Raw genomic sequence first — 16,099 nt, forward strand, 5'->3', positions numbered from 1 at the left:
AAATAAAAAGAGAATTGAAAACCGTAAGTATACTATGATGAGATGACCATTTGCAGATCTTCCTATCGCAATTTTTCCAGCACATGCCCGGCCTCGGCTTCTCGTCTAATAGAAGAATGATGAAAATCCTAGGTTTCTGTACGCAACACAACTCTGATGTGATATACTGTCATGTCGTTCTGTACTTTTTTTTTTTTTTATTTATTGCGTGATCTGAAAGAGATTCATCATTCGAAATGAGATTTAAACCTTATTTGTGCTCATATTACGGAACTGCAGGGGTTCCCTATGCCTTGATTATTTCGCTAACTACAACTTCTCTCAAACGAACGTAGTTGTCTTCAGCCCAAATATATTTTTTTTTTAGCAACGGGTACCGCATTGCAATTATGCAACTCGCAAAGTAGATCTATTATTTTCCAGTCGTCTAAATTCGTTAAGCTTTACGTACAAAGTAAGTCACAACTCGAACGGTTCGTACTGAGAATATATTCCCTTGGTGCTCCAAAATATATGGATGACTTGACTTAATACGTTTATTCGCATCTACGAAATATATATCCCTATATCTTCTTCTGTCATACGTGCTCATAACAAACACTACTATTATTTTGCAATAGGATTCAACCACTTTTGGATAGGTAGAACTATTGGCAACAACTTTTCATGTTCTTTTGGTGATACGTCATAAAGGGCAAATTCTCTATTACACGTAGCTATAAGCCCAGGACCAAACTGCCGCTCCTTATTGACCTGTCGACTCGAACGGTCTTAAACAAAGGAGTGCGTGGACTGAGCTCATTTTGCTTCCACTCTAATCCGCCTCTTACCCGGTTGATTGTCCGATATTGGTCAGGTACCTACCGCTGGACAACGATAGTAGTTTAGGTATTGACGGCGATGCAATGTAATGGATTGTGTAATGAAGTATATTTAATCGAATCTGACGCTCGAGTAGTGCTGAGTAAAAGCTTGAGGAACCGACCTAGGCCTAAGAACCGTTCATCAGAGCACTGGCTGAATCGAACAGAGAGCATAAAAAACACAATCGGACATACGTTTGGTATTAAAATAGAGGAGCTAGATATTGGGGTATAAGGACCGGAGAGAATAGGGTGAAGTAAGGCAACAAAACATCACGACTACTGCCTGGCTTCAGACGGTCTATTGTAAGCCGGGCTCGTTGCCCGTGAAACTCCTGTTGGGACTATTGTAATCCATGTTCGCCTGTCTTTTTCTCTCTTTTTTTTTCCTTCTATGCCCTTTTCTCCGTGTTCCATTCCACAGTCCAAAACCGCCCAAAGGGGAGGAAATGCATGCAGTCCGGTTCAAGGGTTCTTCCTTCGACAGCTGCGTCTTGGACGCGCCCTGAATGTCAAACGTCTTCTGCTGTCTTCGCCTTCCTTCCATTCCAGCAGCAGCAGCAGGACCACTATACCATTTGTGCCTAGCCATGATTTCTTTGGCGTTCCGCTGCGTCCGATTGTGCTCTTCATGAACTCCATCACGCAGCTCCATCGCGCCGGGACTTTTATTTTTCGCCGTTAGTTATTCCCTAAACTCTTTGCGTTCTTTTCTCCGTTGCATTGTTCCAACTGGTCCCCAATTCTTCCAACCGAAGCGGTATCGTCCCTGTCTCTCGTATAGGTATATCGAGTAAGGCTCTAGGACGGGCATCCTTCACTGAACCTAAAGCTCCTACCGTGGGAGCATATTGTTCCATTGCCATCATGATCCCGTTTCCGACTCATTGTCGTGGCCGTAGTGGCAGTATTCCTCGTGAACTTCAACCTCAACAACAAGAACGACAACAACGAGGATAACAACAGCCCTAACAATAATGCCAACTGGATCAGCAGCAGCCATAGACTTATAACAAGTGCACCGGCGTTCGACTCCATGTTAAGACAGTTCTACCTAGACCCCACTTTGTCCAAAACAGCTTACTTCACTTTTTGCTTTTTGCGTGCGGGCTATTCATTTATTCACGAATCGTTCTTTAAATTCTAGTGGCATTCTGTTGACTTGTCTTGAAAAAACGAAATATCTGTTTTTGATGAATTTGTTTTGCACCGAGAATAAGATTATACCGTCCCCGTCTGCGCTCCTCGCCCAAAATGGTGTCGCAATGACATCACAATGCTCAGCCTATGGGTCCACCATATGAGTGAAACAACTACGGAAAAGCGATTGCAGTACGCGAGTGTTCTTTTTCTCACTCCGTCGCACTCCGTAGACGGAGCCCCGATGGTGCTCCGATTCAGCTTGCCTGAATGACAACTGCAAATGCAGACGACGACACCCGCAGGCCACTTATATTTAAATTCTGTACCGACATTCTACGTCGTCGACCGAGGGACCGCTTGTTGTTCTTTACCGTAACAAGTACTATCAGAGGTGAATGAAATGCATGTCCGTAAACGAATTGCGGCTGATGCCGAAGTAAGCTCGATACATGTGCTCGTTCTGAAAACGAGCCTGTAGCAGAGTTATCAATGTGCCCCAACAAATAAGCAGCAATGACCATTTAAGTTGGAACGAGATATAAAATGACTGTTTGACAACGTCATATATGTATGGACATTGACGGCTGTCTGTGACGCGTCGCAAATGATCTGCACGAAGTCGGGGTATAATGTCGTTGACAATCCCTTCATTTATGTGATAGAGAACATAAATATAACAATCGCTCTTAGTTCGCTTGAATTTTTCCTGGTTGAAACATTAAGCAATGAAGTTTAAACGTCCTTGGCATTGCTTTGCTTCCTAGCTAGTATGATTGAGACCGTCCTAACCGTATTTTACGATTGCACTCCTCCGTCCTTTGTCGGTAGAACAATGTTCAGAATGGAGCCTAAAGCTAAAAAAGGAGTTACATTTTATCTACGGCAGACATCTAATATAGTAAAATTAATAACCGTACTAAGTAAAGGTATGTAGCATAAATTGTTTATGGCACGACAGAAGATATTTTATTAAATTCACACTCTCAGGTGTAATATATAAGCGCGTCTTTGGATACTTGTCTATGTGTAATTTTCATTTATTCTGACTTTTAATACATCGACCTTCGATTTGACAATTTTTTTTATTGTATTCTCGATTGTTCCACGTATAAACTACTCTTTGTCGTTTCTTTATTCGTTCTCCGTTAATAGTTATCGTTATCTCTGCCAATGCATATGCTTAATGTTTTCGTTTTATCCCTCTTTCCTTTTCGCCCTTTCATACATATATATATATATATATATATATATATATATATATGTATATACACATATAAACTTCAATAGCTGGAGACGATATCATCGATTATTTATATACAATCGTGTAGGGAGAGAGTTCTGGTAATCGATCACAAAGCGCTATTATAGATCGCGATCGCATCGTCGAACTATGTGTTACTCCTATCATTTGGCACTATGTCATCGAAACCGATAACTCTCAGTTGTTGATTTTTAATCGATTTATCAGCCGTCAATGAATGATGAATCACCATGAACCATCCAACGATATCAATGCATTCTGCACGACTCGTGCTTCCTCGATCAAAGTCATAATACGATTTGCCTATCGATGTCATCGCTATACTAATTTTTTCTAATAATCGCTCGTTAATACCGTTGGCCTAACTTCAAAGAGGTATATATTTCATTTCTCTTTACTTTCTTTGTTTATACGCTCCGTAATTATTTATACCTACGAATATCATTCACGCGGTTCGGCTGTTCGTTCGCATCGCACATCTTTGCCTCTTGTTCTTTCTCTCCCCTACTTTTTTCTTTTTTTTTTTTGTTTTTTTTTATAACCAGGGTGCTTGCATCATCACCATCATCTCTATATTTAGAAAAATATCGCAATCCTTATTTCAATGCCAAAATGATTCCACCAAATAACATGGCAGCCATTTCTAGCGTTCATACATGCGTTTGTATAAGTGTGTAAAGTGTATCGTAATATCCGCCAACGGAAAAGCTCCATAAGCTTTGTGTTCGACCCATAAAGGATGGATAGAGTGACGCGATCCAACAAGACTGATGGGCACCAAATGAAATATTTTTGGTGGACACACAGACTGGTGTTCCCTTCAAAGGTTTCCAAGTGAACAAATGACAATATAGCGAAGAAAAATTAAAGGTCATGCTTTTATGCCGATAGCACAACTCGTCACGAAGTGTTGACAAAAACTACCATAAATCACACTCTTGTTTTTAGTAACGACGCCCGAAATGCAGCTTTATCAAGTTGTGGAGGAAAGCGTATCTCAGCTGTTAACAAAGCACGATGTATTAATGCGTCTAAAATATTTTTGCCGTAGGAAACAGGATCGTTTTGCATGACTGCGTCCTTGGGGGTGCCCGCTAGGCGTCAGCATCCATGTTACCCCATTGCCACTCTCGGCATACGAGTAGGTTTTGGATATTGAGAAATGATTCGTTAAGTACCATGCTATAAGATCAGATTCACTCTGGAGAACTGCCGATATTTCCACAAACTGAGGGAGTTTCATAGAGACAACGAAACTTTAAAGAAACGGCTTATAGCTATAAATTAAAGCTATTATTTTGTATAGTAGATATCACACAAAAAGCATTCCGACGCAACTAGTAATTTAATGAGATACATCCAGCTCCTATTGGCCTTAATTCGGAGCAGATAGAGCGAATAATTTGCGTCGATAAGTATTGGCTTATTGGACTATCATAGCCTTTAACGCATTACCGACCCAGTCATATTTGGTTGACCTTCTTTCTTTTGCTGCTATCATTTTCGAATGTTTCGCTCAAAAAGCTTGATTGTCGTCAATTCCACTACTGGAAAGCCTACTTAATTTTGTTTTCAAGTTTAATTTAAGTTGCTAAGTTGAGTTGCCAGGTCGAATATGTAGTAGAATTTTGTCTTAAATTTAATGACGTCAATTAGTATATAAATATTGTGCAGTCGAAACAACTAGCTCAGCACTTAACGTACACTCGTTCTACGTTTTATAACCGCCGACAGTAAAATGAGACCCACCCCCCGCCCGCCCGCCCCATTTTATTTTCCAGCGAAGTTCATGTAAGTACATGATATATACAGCAAATACAATTTGAAGGTATGGTTTTAAATACCTTCTCTAATCGTAGGTTTACCGTTAGTTTTCACCCGCGCAAGCTCTTTCTTTTCCCTTGAGGGTAATGGCGACAAAATCATGCTTGAGGAGCTGTTATTGTCACATTTGGCTCAACCGAGACCGCACACGATGCATGATGACTGACTGTCCTCATCATGCATACTTAACATCTCAATGTGTTCAGCTCTAGTCACATAGGCTATGCTCCGATTGTTTAGACGGCACACGAGCAGTCAGCTTTACGTCAGACGGCAGATCCGCTGGCTCACCTTCGAGTCATATTGAACAGAAGGGTAGCTATTAACTACATATACAATACCTTCGCGTATAGAACGTAGAAACCTTCTCTCATTGGATTAGCTCACTATTTAATTTCTGGGTTCACCTCAAATGCGTTACGGATAGCTATTACATATTGGATTGTAGATTTGCTTTCTATTCCATATTTGGGTTTCAGTTCGAGGTGCATTTATATGGTCAATCATACTCCTGCTTGCCCCATATGTGTTGGGACTATATTTTTAATTATCTGTTAGAAATATCGTTATTGATTTGCTTCTGGTTCAATTTTTACGTGATGTAACGCACTAGGTATGGTGCATTGCGTCAGTCTTTGTTACCGTTTCTGATCGTCACAGCTGGATCTGCATCGTCAAACGAGAAGGCTTTACATCTATACAATTAATCGGGGTTTGTCAGTTGAGTCAGATGTTGTGCAAATGTTTTCTTTCGTTTTGGTCTCTGGTAGAAGGTGCAAACATGAATGTTTGTGGACGATGAAATTGTATTTATCGAAGTCTTCGCATAAGACATGAGTAGGTACATAAAATGATGGCGGTGATACATGGCTAAGACATGGTACAACACGGCGCTGGATTCACTACGTACATACGACTAGTTCGGGCGAGGGAGTTATAGTAGTGAAAGAAGACATAAAAGATTTGTGAGTGATGGAGACGAATGCTGGGTTTAGGTGTTCTAGACCATAACCCGGACTTGTTTAGGGGTGCCATTAGCTTGACTTGGGTTGAGAGTCATCTCCTCGTCGTTCCCCTGAAAACATGAACGAATGCAAACGATCAAATCCGTTAAATGAGGCAATAATAGCAGCAGTAGTAGTAACGACAACGCACCGCCACTGCATCCACTCTTGTACCGCAGGAACTACGCATGTGTCTGTTCGTCGTAAGGCCTCGCTTGTCCTACCCAAAGCAATGCCTGCTAGCTAGGGGCATAGTTGACCGCGGATTGCAGCAGATATGCCAGCCAGTCGTGCTTGAAAGCTATCTGGCCATTGATAACCAAGTGGCTTACCATATGGTATATTGAACTTGTAGCCCGGAATAGTAGGTAGTAAACTGATCGGCTTCCCTTCTAATGGCAAACTTTCGTAGCAAATAGAGCAGTTTCCAACCGCTCTATTTTAGACGTGGACGGCAAAGACTCGCCGGGAACCACCAACGCTTTCACCATTAGACGCGCGAGTAAGCAAAGAGACTTCGAGTTCGGATACGCCGTTCCACACAGCCGGAATATCTATGTTGGATGAGGTTTGCTATGTACCAATGGGTTAATGTACGAGTTACGTTTTGCTGCTTTTACTCTAGGATCTCGCACTTACCAAAGCTGGATCCTTTTGGGTAAATGGCTTCAACGAATCGTGCGCCTTATCCCACATCACTTTCTGAATTGGTTTCTGAAATAGCAGAGTAAAGTAGGGCAAAGAAAGTCAAACAACGCCAAAAGAATAAGAATCTCGAACGGTCGTGACTTCCATACGTATTATGTACAAAGGTCTGTGCCGGCGTAGGTGGGTTTGCCGACCCTCGCCAGGTTGGTTTGTCATCGTTCGACAACAAATCCAACAAGCGCCATGTTATTTCCTCTGGCCATCACAATCCAACCTGGGTCGCTACAATCCCATCCGTCGAGCGCTTATCTAAATAAATGAGCACTACTATATCACCGCTTATGATTCTTACTTTAGTCGTGATAAAATGTGCCAACTTTGTGAGATCACGCTCGTTTAGCTTTTCATACAAAATGACTATTTCAACGATGGCCCAGTAATCGATTTGTTCGCTAATATGTTTCCAACAGCAGCGATACTAGCGCTTCTCCAAAAAGCTTCATGGAAAAAGGCAGTCTCTACCTCGATACAACCCAACAATGATTTCTCCAGAATAATGCTTCATTCGTCAACAATCGGGCAACTTCGTGTCTTAGATATGAATCCGTTCTCGATAAATGGCCATGTCTGCCTGTCGTTCAAATCAGGACACGATTTCTATTATGATATTTTTTTGGCAGTGCCAGTAACAGCTACGGTGCTAAGCAGTTGTGTATCTTTCTGGCAGTAACGCGGGCCAGTCTTTAATGCCACTAGTTATCTATATGTGCTAATCTCTTCACGTATCGCTCTCCGTCTAGTTATTTTGTTCTGGGATGTTATAAAAAAAATTGTTTACGTTAAGAAATGTTATTTATGAAGGGTGCACGCATCGCGACGACGTTCCGTATTTTTTATAATTAGTAGATAATAAAATTTACGAAATGTATCCTTGTATAAATGTACGTACCTCACTTTTGCTTGAATCACGCTTGGCGCTCCAGCAAAACTCGATGACTCCGGCGAGAAGTGCCAGTATGAACCCGGCCAACACGATTATGAACATGCCGCAAAGGGCTGTGTACCTGATCGGCGCTGGCACCTCCAGCACTTCGACCTCGCGCGGACATCGTACTAGTGAATCAATCCACTTTTCCTTTAAATCAGCCAGCACGCCTATTACGTATAGGCATAAATTTGACAAGTAGGTTTATATTACAGGTGATTGCAGCATATATTGGCATCGACACGCGGCGTTTGCAGAAGCCAGTAGTTATTAAGATGTCGCAAGATCCCGTAGACAAGCATCATTCAAAACACGATCGAAACCGAAGAGTCCAAAACATCCGCCGTAGTAGACCGAGCGATGTACAGATTGTTATACGGCATTGAAACGGTATCCAAGGTCGAATGCAAAAGAAAAAAAGAAACGCTTACTTTAGCTTTTAAATGTTGCGGCACGGTAACGGCCAATTGGTCCCCACGTTGATTGTTAGTGAGCAAGTTCGCGTAGGTGACGCTCTTCCTTGATGTTTCATTCCTTCGGCAATGGGAAACTAGATCGAGTTGCTGTCATTGCAAACTTTTCGGTTGCCGGCTACTAGGCGTGTCGCGTCTTACGGCCTAATGGCGAAGTGATATCGATCGCAATTTGCCCCGCTGCGTTTCATTCTGTACCTTCAAAAAACAGTTCCGCCTGCTTGCGGACACGGACACGGTCCGCTGTGAGCTAGACTTCGGCTTGACCATCCGCAAGCACTTTGGTGATGATAGCTCGAATACTCCTGCTATAGATACTGCTACTATTAGTTCCACTTCAGGAGGTTTCAGTCCGATAGCCGGGGTTTGGAATGCCTTAACATTAAATGCTCTTTCTCAATCGGGGAAGTGGACTTTTTAACGGGAATTCCTGCTGCTTTAAAGAACAGACTAAACCGCATTACATCGGCACCTCAATCGGCCGTACTTTCATTGCTGTGAACCCCAAAATCAATTTAAAGTGTTTACAGCTTGGTTACCGTCATTGGCTCTAAACTTTTAAAACAATACTTCTGCCAGACAACGAAGTGGTCTTCTGCATTATAACTACTCTCCTGATTGCGCATCATTTATATTGTTACACAGTTAAGTTAGACCTTCGTACACTTACGGTATATGACCCTAAACTATTATTTTATTGAGAGCCTATTAGTCAATGTAACTTTCAATAAAATGCATTAGTAAAATGAGACGCGTAATTACGTACCAGACTCGCGAAGCTTCTCAATGCCCTGGTTGAACATATCCCTGTACGGTGACATCTTGGGCATAACCAGAGCATATTGGGCGAACTGTGGAATGAGCGTATACGACTTTATACCGCAATCGCGTCCGATGTACGAATCCACCTGCGATTTGAGTCCTGTTGAACGGCACAATCGCTAACGTTGTAAATGACAGAAATAGCAACGTCAAGCTAAGTACCCATACAACATCGTATTGAGCGCTCGAACCTTACCGCCCTAAAACGGGCCTGGTTTAACGTTTTTGACTGGCGATAACCGTTGCTGTGTTTTGCTCACCACCTATTTTTCCGTTTGTACTCATAGCATTTTTTTCATCTGAATCCAGATCTTCCTAAGAAGGCATACTTGCTTCGATTCAACGTCATAGCAAGCATGTCACAGTATGCATTTCTCAACTGATTGCGCGCTGGAGCTGTTCTTATAGGGAGTATCTGCTAATACTTGGAAACAGACAGTGATAAAACGTCTTAGAAGTATTTCACTGCCTTATGAAGAGAGACTCAATTGAAGCTGTTGTGACCTCCGTTACAGACCCAGAAGATTAGCGGATAGAATAACTTCAACCAGTTCGGCTTTGGATGCTGAAACCTCTGATAAACGCGCAGCCCCTGAGCATGGCCATTATTATTGTGTGTATTGTTGGGTTATAATACCAGCGTTCTAGTTTATTCTCTATCTACTTCGCTTACCGAGGAAAGCATAGTTAGGTCCCACGTGACGCATTCCTTCAGCAATGCCGGAAACAATGCGGATCCGAGAGTTATTCAACAGCTGTGCGTAAAATGAAAGCTGCGTTTCCGCTTGATTCTGGGTGAAATCGTACAAACATACAAACAGGACAGATCAGGGAAGAGTGAAAGAAAGGAAATGGGGAAAAAGAGATGGACACACGGAGTTAGCAAAACTTGCCTTGTGTCGTAATCGCCGTCTGCTTCTAAGGAGCGATCGTTACCTACCTCTGTTATGCGCCAAACCTATTCAGTCAACAGAAAATTGCCCTCATCGTATATGACCGGAGGTTAAGTTAGCGAGTTGTAAGCATGTTGAATGAGAATTTTGCGTCTATCTATCCGTTTGGTTTCGGCAGCATCAGAAACAACATTCTCTATGGGCCCGTCTCACAAGGATTCATCCTGGGCTTCCTATGTGGTGGGCGTAGGTAAAGAAAAGCACTATATGTACACTTTGGAAGTTTGTCCGCCTGCGACTCGCGCTTGTTCATTCTCCCCTTCGTAAGTGCACGTTGATCTGTCTCAAGGAGAACGACAGGGAACACCATGAGGCTTGCTTAAATAGTGTAGTAGAGCATATGTATCTTTATTTACCTCGTGTACGTATCACTGTGTTAGAGTATACTCTAATATTCGTACGATCGTATCATCGTATATAGAAGAGCGTAATCTCCTATATGCAGTACGTTAGAAGAATCCCGAGACCGACACCTGACATATTCGGAATCGGTAGAGAACCACGTAACATGCGAAGACGAGGCCTGCTTTTTTCTTCAGCTGTTGCTTCACATCAACTGATGTCGTAAGATGTTAAGACAGGGGTATAAGGGCAGAAAAAGTGGGAGAGATCGAGCCTTTGGGCCCGTTCTATGCCTTTCTTACCTTGATCATTTTTTCGACTGCTCCATGTCGCATATACCCGACGTCAACGGCTCCGTTAGCAGCATCCTGTCGTGACGTTATAAGCGACAGAAAGCCCCGACAATGTGCATTGTACCGTACATTGTAAGCGTCGAACGAGGGATGAGAAGCAGGCGGTAAGTATGACGACGTATGACGATCCAAAGAATGAAAGGGAGCATGAAACGAGATGAAAGTACTTTATTACTGTAGAGTTAGAAAAGTCTGCCGGACACTAGGCAGTTTTACTCCTCGTATAAGCACATAAAAAAAACTGCTGTCACACATTGACCCGATATTTAGCTGCTTATTTTGTTAAATACCATTTGCCTTACTCCCTACAGCGTGCTCACACATCGCCATTAGTAACAGGTCGTACGGCCTTCGTTTTACTAGGCGGTCACAGAGACTGACGGATGTCTTATCGTGCACTAGCAGTGGAATCACATGAAAGATTCAGATCGTGGATTTTCCGTAGAGCTTGATAAGAGGTAAAGAGCACGTACGAACAAGAAGACGGTAGACTATGTTTCCCAACTGGCCAGCCGGTCGTGGTTATCATTGGTGCGCTATTAGGGACTCATTCCTGCTCGCCTCCATCACATACAACAGCCCTGCTGGCGCCTAATGACAACAACAGAGGGAACTACTAGTCGTCTTGGTTTCACTATCCACTGCACGATCCATTCACATGCACGAGAAGGTAGAATAAGTCCATTTGCTAGTCCAAGGATTAGCGCCAGGGCAGGCACCTTCAGATGAAGATATTTTTCACACCAATTTTCCCCGTACGTACTGGCAGTTTTTTTTTTTTATATAAGCCACATATGAAGGCATCTTTCCGTAACGTAGTCGCTTCTTGAGTTATGTAGTCATTCATTCACATGAGAAAGGGAGCGGAAGAGGGACAGACACCGAAACGCGACTGGTGATTAGAGAAGTACTGCTGATGTCGCACGGTTGACTCTGCACTTGTGACAGGTGTACGTCGCCTGTACATACATACACATATCCTTCGTATTCGAGCGCCTGCACTCTTGGCCAGCCACTTTGCTCTAGTTCTCCGAGATTACGAGAATTAAACCAGCCGTTTTGAACTTGGATACGTCAATAGCAACATGCGCTGCTAGGCAGCCTTCTTTTCAAGCGCATTATCCGTCTTCACCAAAGCTTATGTGGTAGCGGTCATCATACAAACGTATCATTTCCTAAATTACCGTATGAGCGTATTCGCTGTACAACGGTGTAGTGACCTCAGATTCGAAAAGCGAACTTATTGCTCCTTTCTAGTTGCTCCCCTACTGATTCGTGCGCTGTTTCAAAACACTTAGTTTTGACCAATAGCGTAAACTCGATGGTATTCAACAACAAAAGCGTTTCCAGCTTGGTTTTGATAAATCGTGCACAGGGCTGCCTTTTTGCAGGGTCCTTTCTCATGCGCAGAGCCAGAAATCCTCACTGTCTTAAAACAGCCGGTCGTGTCCAAACGACAGTGGCAACGACATACCGAATGGATGTATTCATTACCGGATATGTAAGCTATTTATATTTAGAAGACTGGAAGGAGTTATTATGGTGGCGTATAACGGTTCTACTTTCAGTGCTTTTGATAAAAGCGCTGAAGAAGGCGCGCGGCTGAAACTGTTAGATGATAACAGAGCAATGAGGTAGCCTCTTCGCCTCAGAAACGATACCGCAGCGCGCGACGGGCCGAAGCCGGATAAGAATGAGAAAAAGATACTTAAAAAAAAACTACTGTTGTCTGGTACCACCTAACCCGAACAGGACATCAGAGATCAGAGAAAACCCTGTGTATTTATGTGCGGAAATCACAGTTAGTGGCAGCAACTCCGGGGCGATATTACCCCACCAAAAGCATCAGTGGCAACGATACTAGGCCAGTGATACGAAGTATATAATCTCGTTATGGAACTATTACCCTAAATTGACATTCCACGTCACTTCATGAGCTTGACACATTTTTCCTCTCTCTCGCTCTTACTTTGTCACTCCACGCTCTGTACTTACCGGGCGGCCTCACGATCTCTCATAGACAAGTCCTTCCCATGCGCCCCCATTAGTAAAAGCGGTCAGGGCCACAACGTTGACGACCTGACTTATTTATACTGCACTTCCTAGGTTCTGCTATTATAGGGTTTATACTATTCGCCGACTAAGTGGCAATATTGTTCTAAGCTATGACCGCTACAACTCTTGTTTTTTGTAGTATCGTATATCTAGGTTCTTTGGTACAAAGAGGTACATAGCGTATCGCAACGGTAAACATAACATTTGTTCCATACTTTCCGTAGTTGACATCTAATTACGCGATTTTTGGCTTTACATGTTTGTATAGATGTTGTCTCACAAGGGCGTATCCTTGTGAGACAACATGCATGCCTTTTAAGAAAAGGCCTTGTTATCTATAGACGAACAGCAAAAAAGGATAAGGCGAAAGAGAAAACAGTTAAGACCTACCCGACAAAATTTGTCTTTATTGAAGAGATCGGGTCCACTGCCAAACAGGACAGCCTGTAGGAGCGCAATGCACGCTGATAAGTAAGTGATGGTCATTACCGCCAGGAATAACCACCACGATGCCAACAGGATCCTGTAAGCCTTCGAACTGTCAAAAACATAAACAAAAAAAAAAAGGAAAATACAAATATTTAATGCGCATATAGTATATTTATTCCTGATCTTATCAATTAGTCGTTAACTGATTGCCAACAAGTGCCAGTTTCTCCAGTGAAAGTCTGATCGCAAATAAAAAAATTGTTACTGCGGAAAGCATATCATAAAGAATCAATAGCTTAAGAGGTGCACGGATAACTAAAAACAGTAGGCTAAGTCTATTTGTAATTTCTCCTTTCCCTATTACGGCATGATCGGCGAAATTTTTTTTGTTTTCCTCTTTTAGCTCTTAGTATATGAGAGCCATACATACTAACACAGGGTTACATAGAATGAAAACAACGGCAAGTTCACTCCTGTGCAGCAGTAATTGTACTTCGTGCTATAGCTGCAGAAATAGGTGAATGTCAAGACTTGACGAGATTCTGTCCAAGTCGCTACGACATGCTATTCCCGCCAACTTCTTACCCTCAAGCATTGTCTGCGTTTGCTAGCACAATCATGTCCATTGGTTCATCGAAATTGCCCTTCTCTTTTTAGTCACCGTCAGATGCGTACTCCTTCTTCCTTTGCCTAGCGTTGGTGACGGGTACCATTGCGACGACGCACAGTGTTTACAGCTCAACAGCCTGCCGCTGTTGATGGCGCTTCGCTCTTTCGGGCTCATGTCAAGCAATGATCTGCCCACTGAGCTGAAGCGTTCAAAAACGAGATGTAGTGGAATGGGAAACCAAAGCAGAGAAATTTATGCCCTCATCCGTCCCATAGAGAAATCGAGTAAGGAAAACAGAGAAGAGATCACACTTTCGAATTCGACCAGCTCTTGCCGTACCGAACCGCTGTTCGACGATTAGCCCCGAGGTGGCATGAACACTTGAATGAAGGAAAATTTTTTGTTCTGTAAAAAAGAAGCTGTATAGCTAGAGCCGAAAGCTGCTGAAAACGTACATAAGGCCTACGAAGATAGAGTTTGCCCCAAACGCCGCGAACAAATATTTAACATTATTATTTTAGTTCAAGTATTATGTCGATTTCTTCGTCGTCGAGCCGTTACCAAAGACCAGAAAGGGTATGACAATGCCAAGCAGTGGTGTATGTATATGCGTGTATGTAAATTTGAAATAATAATGGCATTTAGTGCATACAAACTGGGGTGCCAGGTAACTACTACGGCAGCTACTGTTATCAAAAATAATAATATGCCAGAGGTGCTTGCTATAATAGAAATGTGGAAATCTAGTAATACGGTTGCAGTACGCTGTGTTATATACTGCTGTTCAGTATGGCAGCCGATAGGTTTATATAAAACCATTATTTAAACAGTTCTGACAAAAAATGTGTAACACAACAGATGGATAATATGTTCTATAGCATAACATATTCACTTATATGGCCAATAGAGCATTAGGGGTAAATTATGCACTTGTAAATCCGTTTGTGTTCACAATCATCTCTACCTGCATTTTAATTGTGAGGCCGGCAATAAAGATATTTTTCGAAGACGTTTGGATCAGTAGATGCTTGACGCGCGTGACGGCGCTTCCTCGCAGAGCTGTCACAGTATTTAATAAGTACGGAAAAATTGTCAGCAAATGAGGTTGTCTCGAATATGTTCGAACAATGCTAAAAAAAATAACGCAAAGGCCGTTTGCAAAATTCTTCCTTAGACGATTGATCTGGATCGCAGGAAAAAGAATCCATTAAGCATTTCATTGCTGTCGCCGAAGTGTTGAACCCCTTCCAGCGATGAGGAGAATAAATTGCCTGATCACATAAGAAGGCAGGTTGACCAAGTAATCCCGTCCGATACATTTTTTTCGGCGTTTCTGACGACAATGAAAAAGGTTTGACATTTCAGTATGTTCAAAACGGTCCATTTACCGTTGCAACTCTCAGATCGCTTTATCGAAGCGACAAGGTAATGCAGTAGTAAATCTTTCATGTGCAGCGTCCGACGGACCAATAATCGTATCAAGCAGAAGCACAGAATGGGCTTTTTTCTCTTATACTACGGTGCACCAATGACGCTGTGACCCGCTACGTTCATCAATCGAATACATTCGTATAGATAGGTGCCTTGTAAATAATTATAACAGAGAATACTCATACTGCTTTATGTCCTGGCCCTCTTCCACAGAATATCCTCTGTCGAATATCCAACATACGCATAACAACTATAAAATGCCATGGATAATCACGACTGACATAAAGTTAAAGCCGAACTTGGAAGTAGACTTCTATCTATCTAACTGGTCTTTAAAATATTGAAAAGGATGTTTATCTTCGGTGGCCCAGGAAGCTGACAAACTCCAATACGGGCTGCTTCATTGATTGAGCTCTCCTTTCACCCACAAACCTGTTTATTAAATTAGTGGATAACTATGCATACTCTGACTTTTTCCGTGAAGACGATCATCATAACGATAACTGATTGAGATTAACAACATAACCAACTTTTTAATGCTGTTTAAACCGTGTGCGGACCTTATTTCGGTGCTCTCGTTCCCTGCCATTTAGTATGCCCCCACAACAACTAGGGAGTTTTCAAATGACATACTGCGCTCATTATAAATTTTTTTCATGCGAAGGGAGCCCGGAAAATAGCTTCTTGCACATTTGTGTCACTGTTGTCATTGGTCCTCTCAGCCTACTCCAGTCTGTTTCCCCCATTTGCCTACGTGCTGTTTGTCAATAATAGCTTACCGAGTACTCTGCCCCGTGACCAACACATAGATAAAAGACCACCGGCCTGAGGGCAGAGGGCCTCATGTCAAAAGGGACTAGGCTGAAGACGCAGGGATCGGGGGGCAGTGGATCGGGAGGGAAC

The 16,099-nt window shown here is 42.6% G+C and overlaps 1 protein-coding gene across 1 annotated transcript in view; it reads right to left on the reverse strand.

Moving 5' to 3' along the window:
* Window positions 1-2,942: 2,942 nt before the first annotated feature.
* LOC111267110 (glutamate receptor 1) overlaps window positions 2,943-16,099 on the reverse strand; it is a 109,890-nt gene continuing 96,733 nt past the window's right edge. Inside the window, exons 10-16 of the mRNA XM_022845111.2 lie at window positions 13,117-13,264; window positions 10,621-10,686; window positions 9,697-9,814; window positions 8,968-9,123; window positions 7,693-7,898; window positions 6,735-6,809; window positions 2,943-6,166 (exon numbers count right to left, since the gene is read on the reverse strand). Coding sequence (XP_022700846.1) covers window positions 6,092-6,166; window positions 6,735-6,809; window positions 7,693-7,898; window positions 8,968-9,123; window positions 9,697-9,814; window positions 10,621-10,686; window positions 13,117-13,264 — 844 coding nt within the window. The 3' untranslated portion in view covers window positions 2,943-6,091. The remainder of the gene's footprint in view (window positions 6,167-6,734; window positions 6,810-7,692; window positions 7,899-8,967; window positions 9,124-9,696; window positions 9,815-10,620; window positions 10,687-13,116; window positions 13,265-16,099) is intronic.

Source organism: Varroa jacobsoni, unplaced genomic scaffold (assembly GCF_002532875.2).
Source record: "Varroa jacobsoni isolate VJ856 unplaced genomic scaffold, vjacob_1.0 scaffold_1147, whole genome shotgun sequence".
Lineage (NCBI taxonomy): Eukaryota > Metazoa > Arthropoda > Arachnida > Mesostigmata > Varroidae > Varroa > Varroa jacobsoni.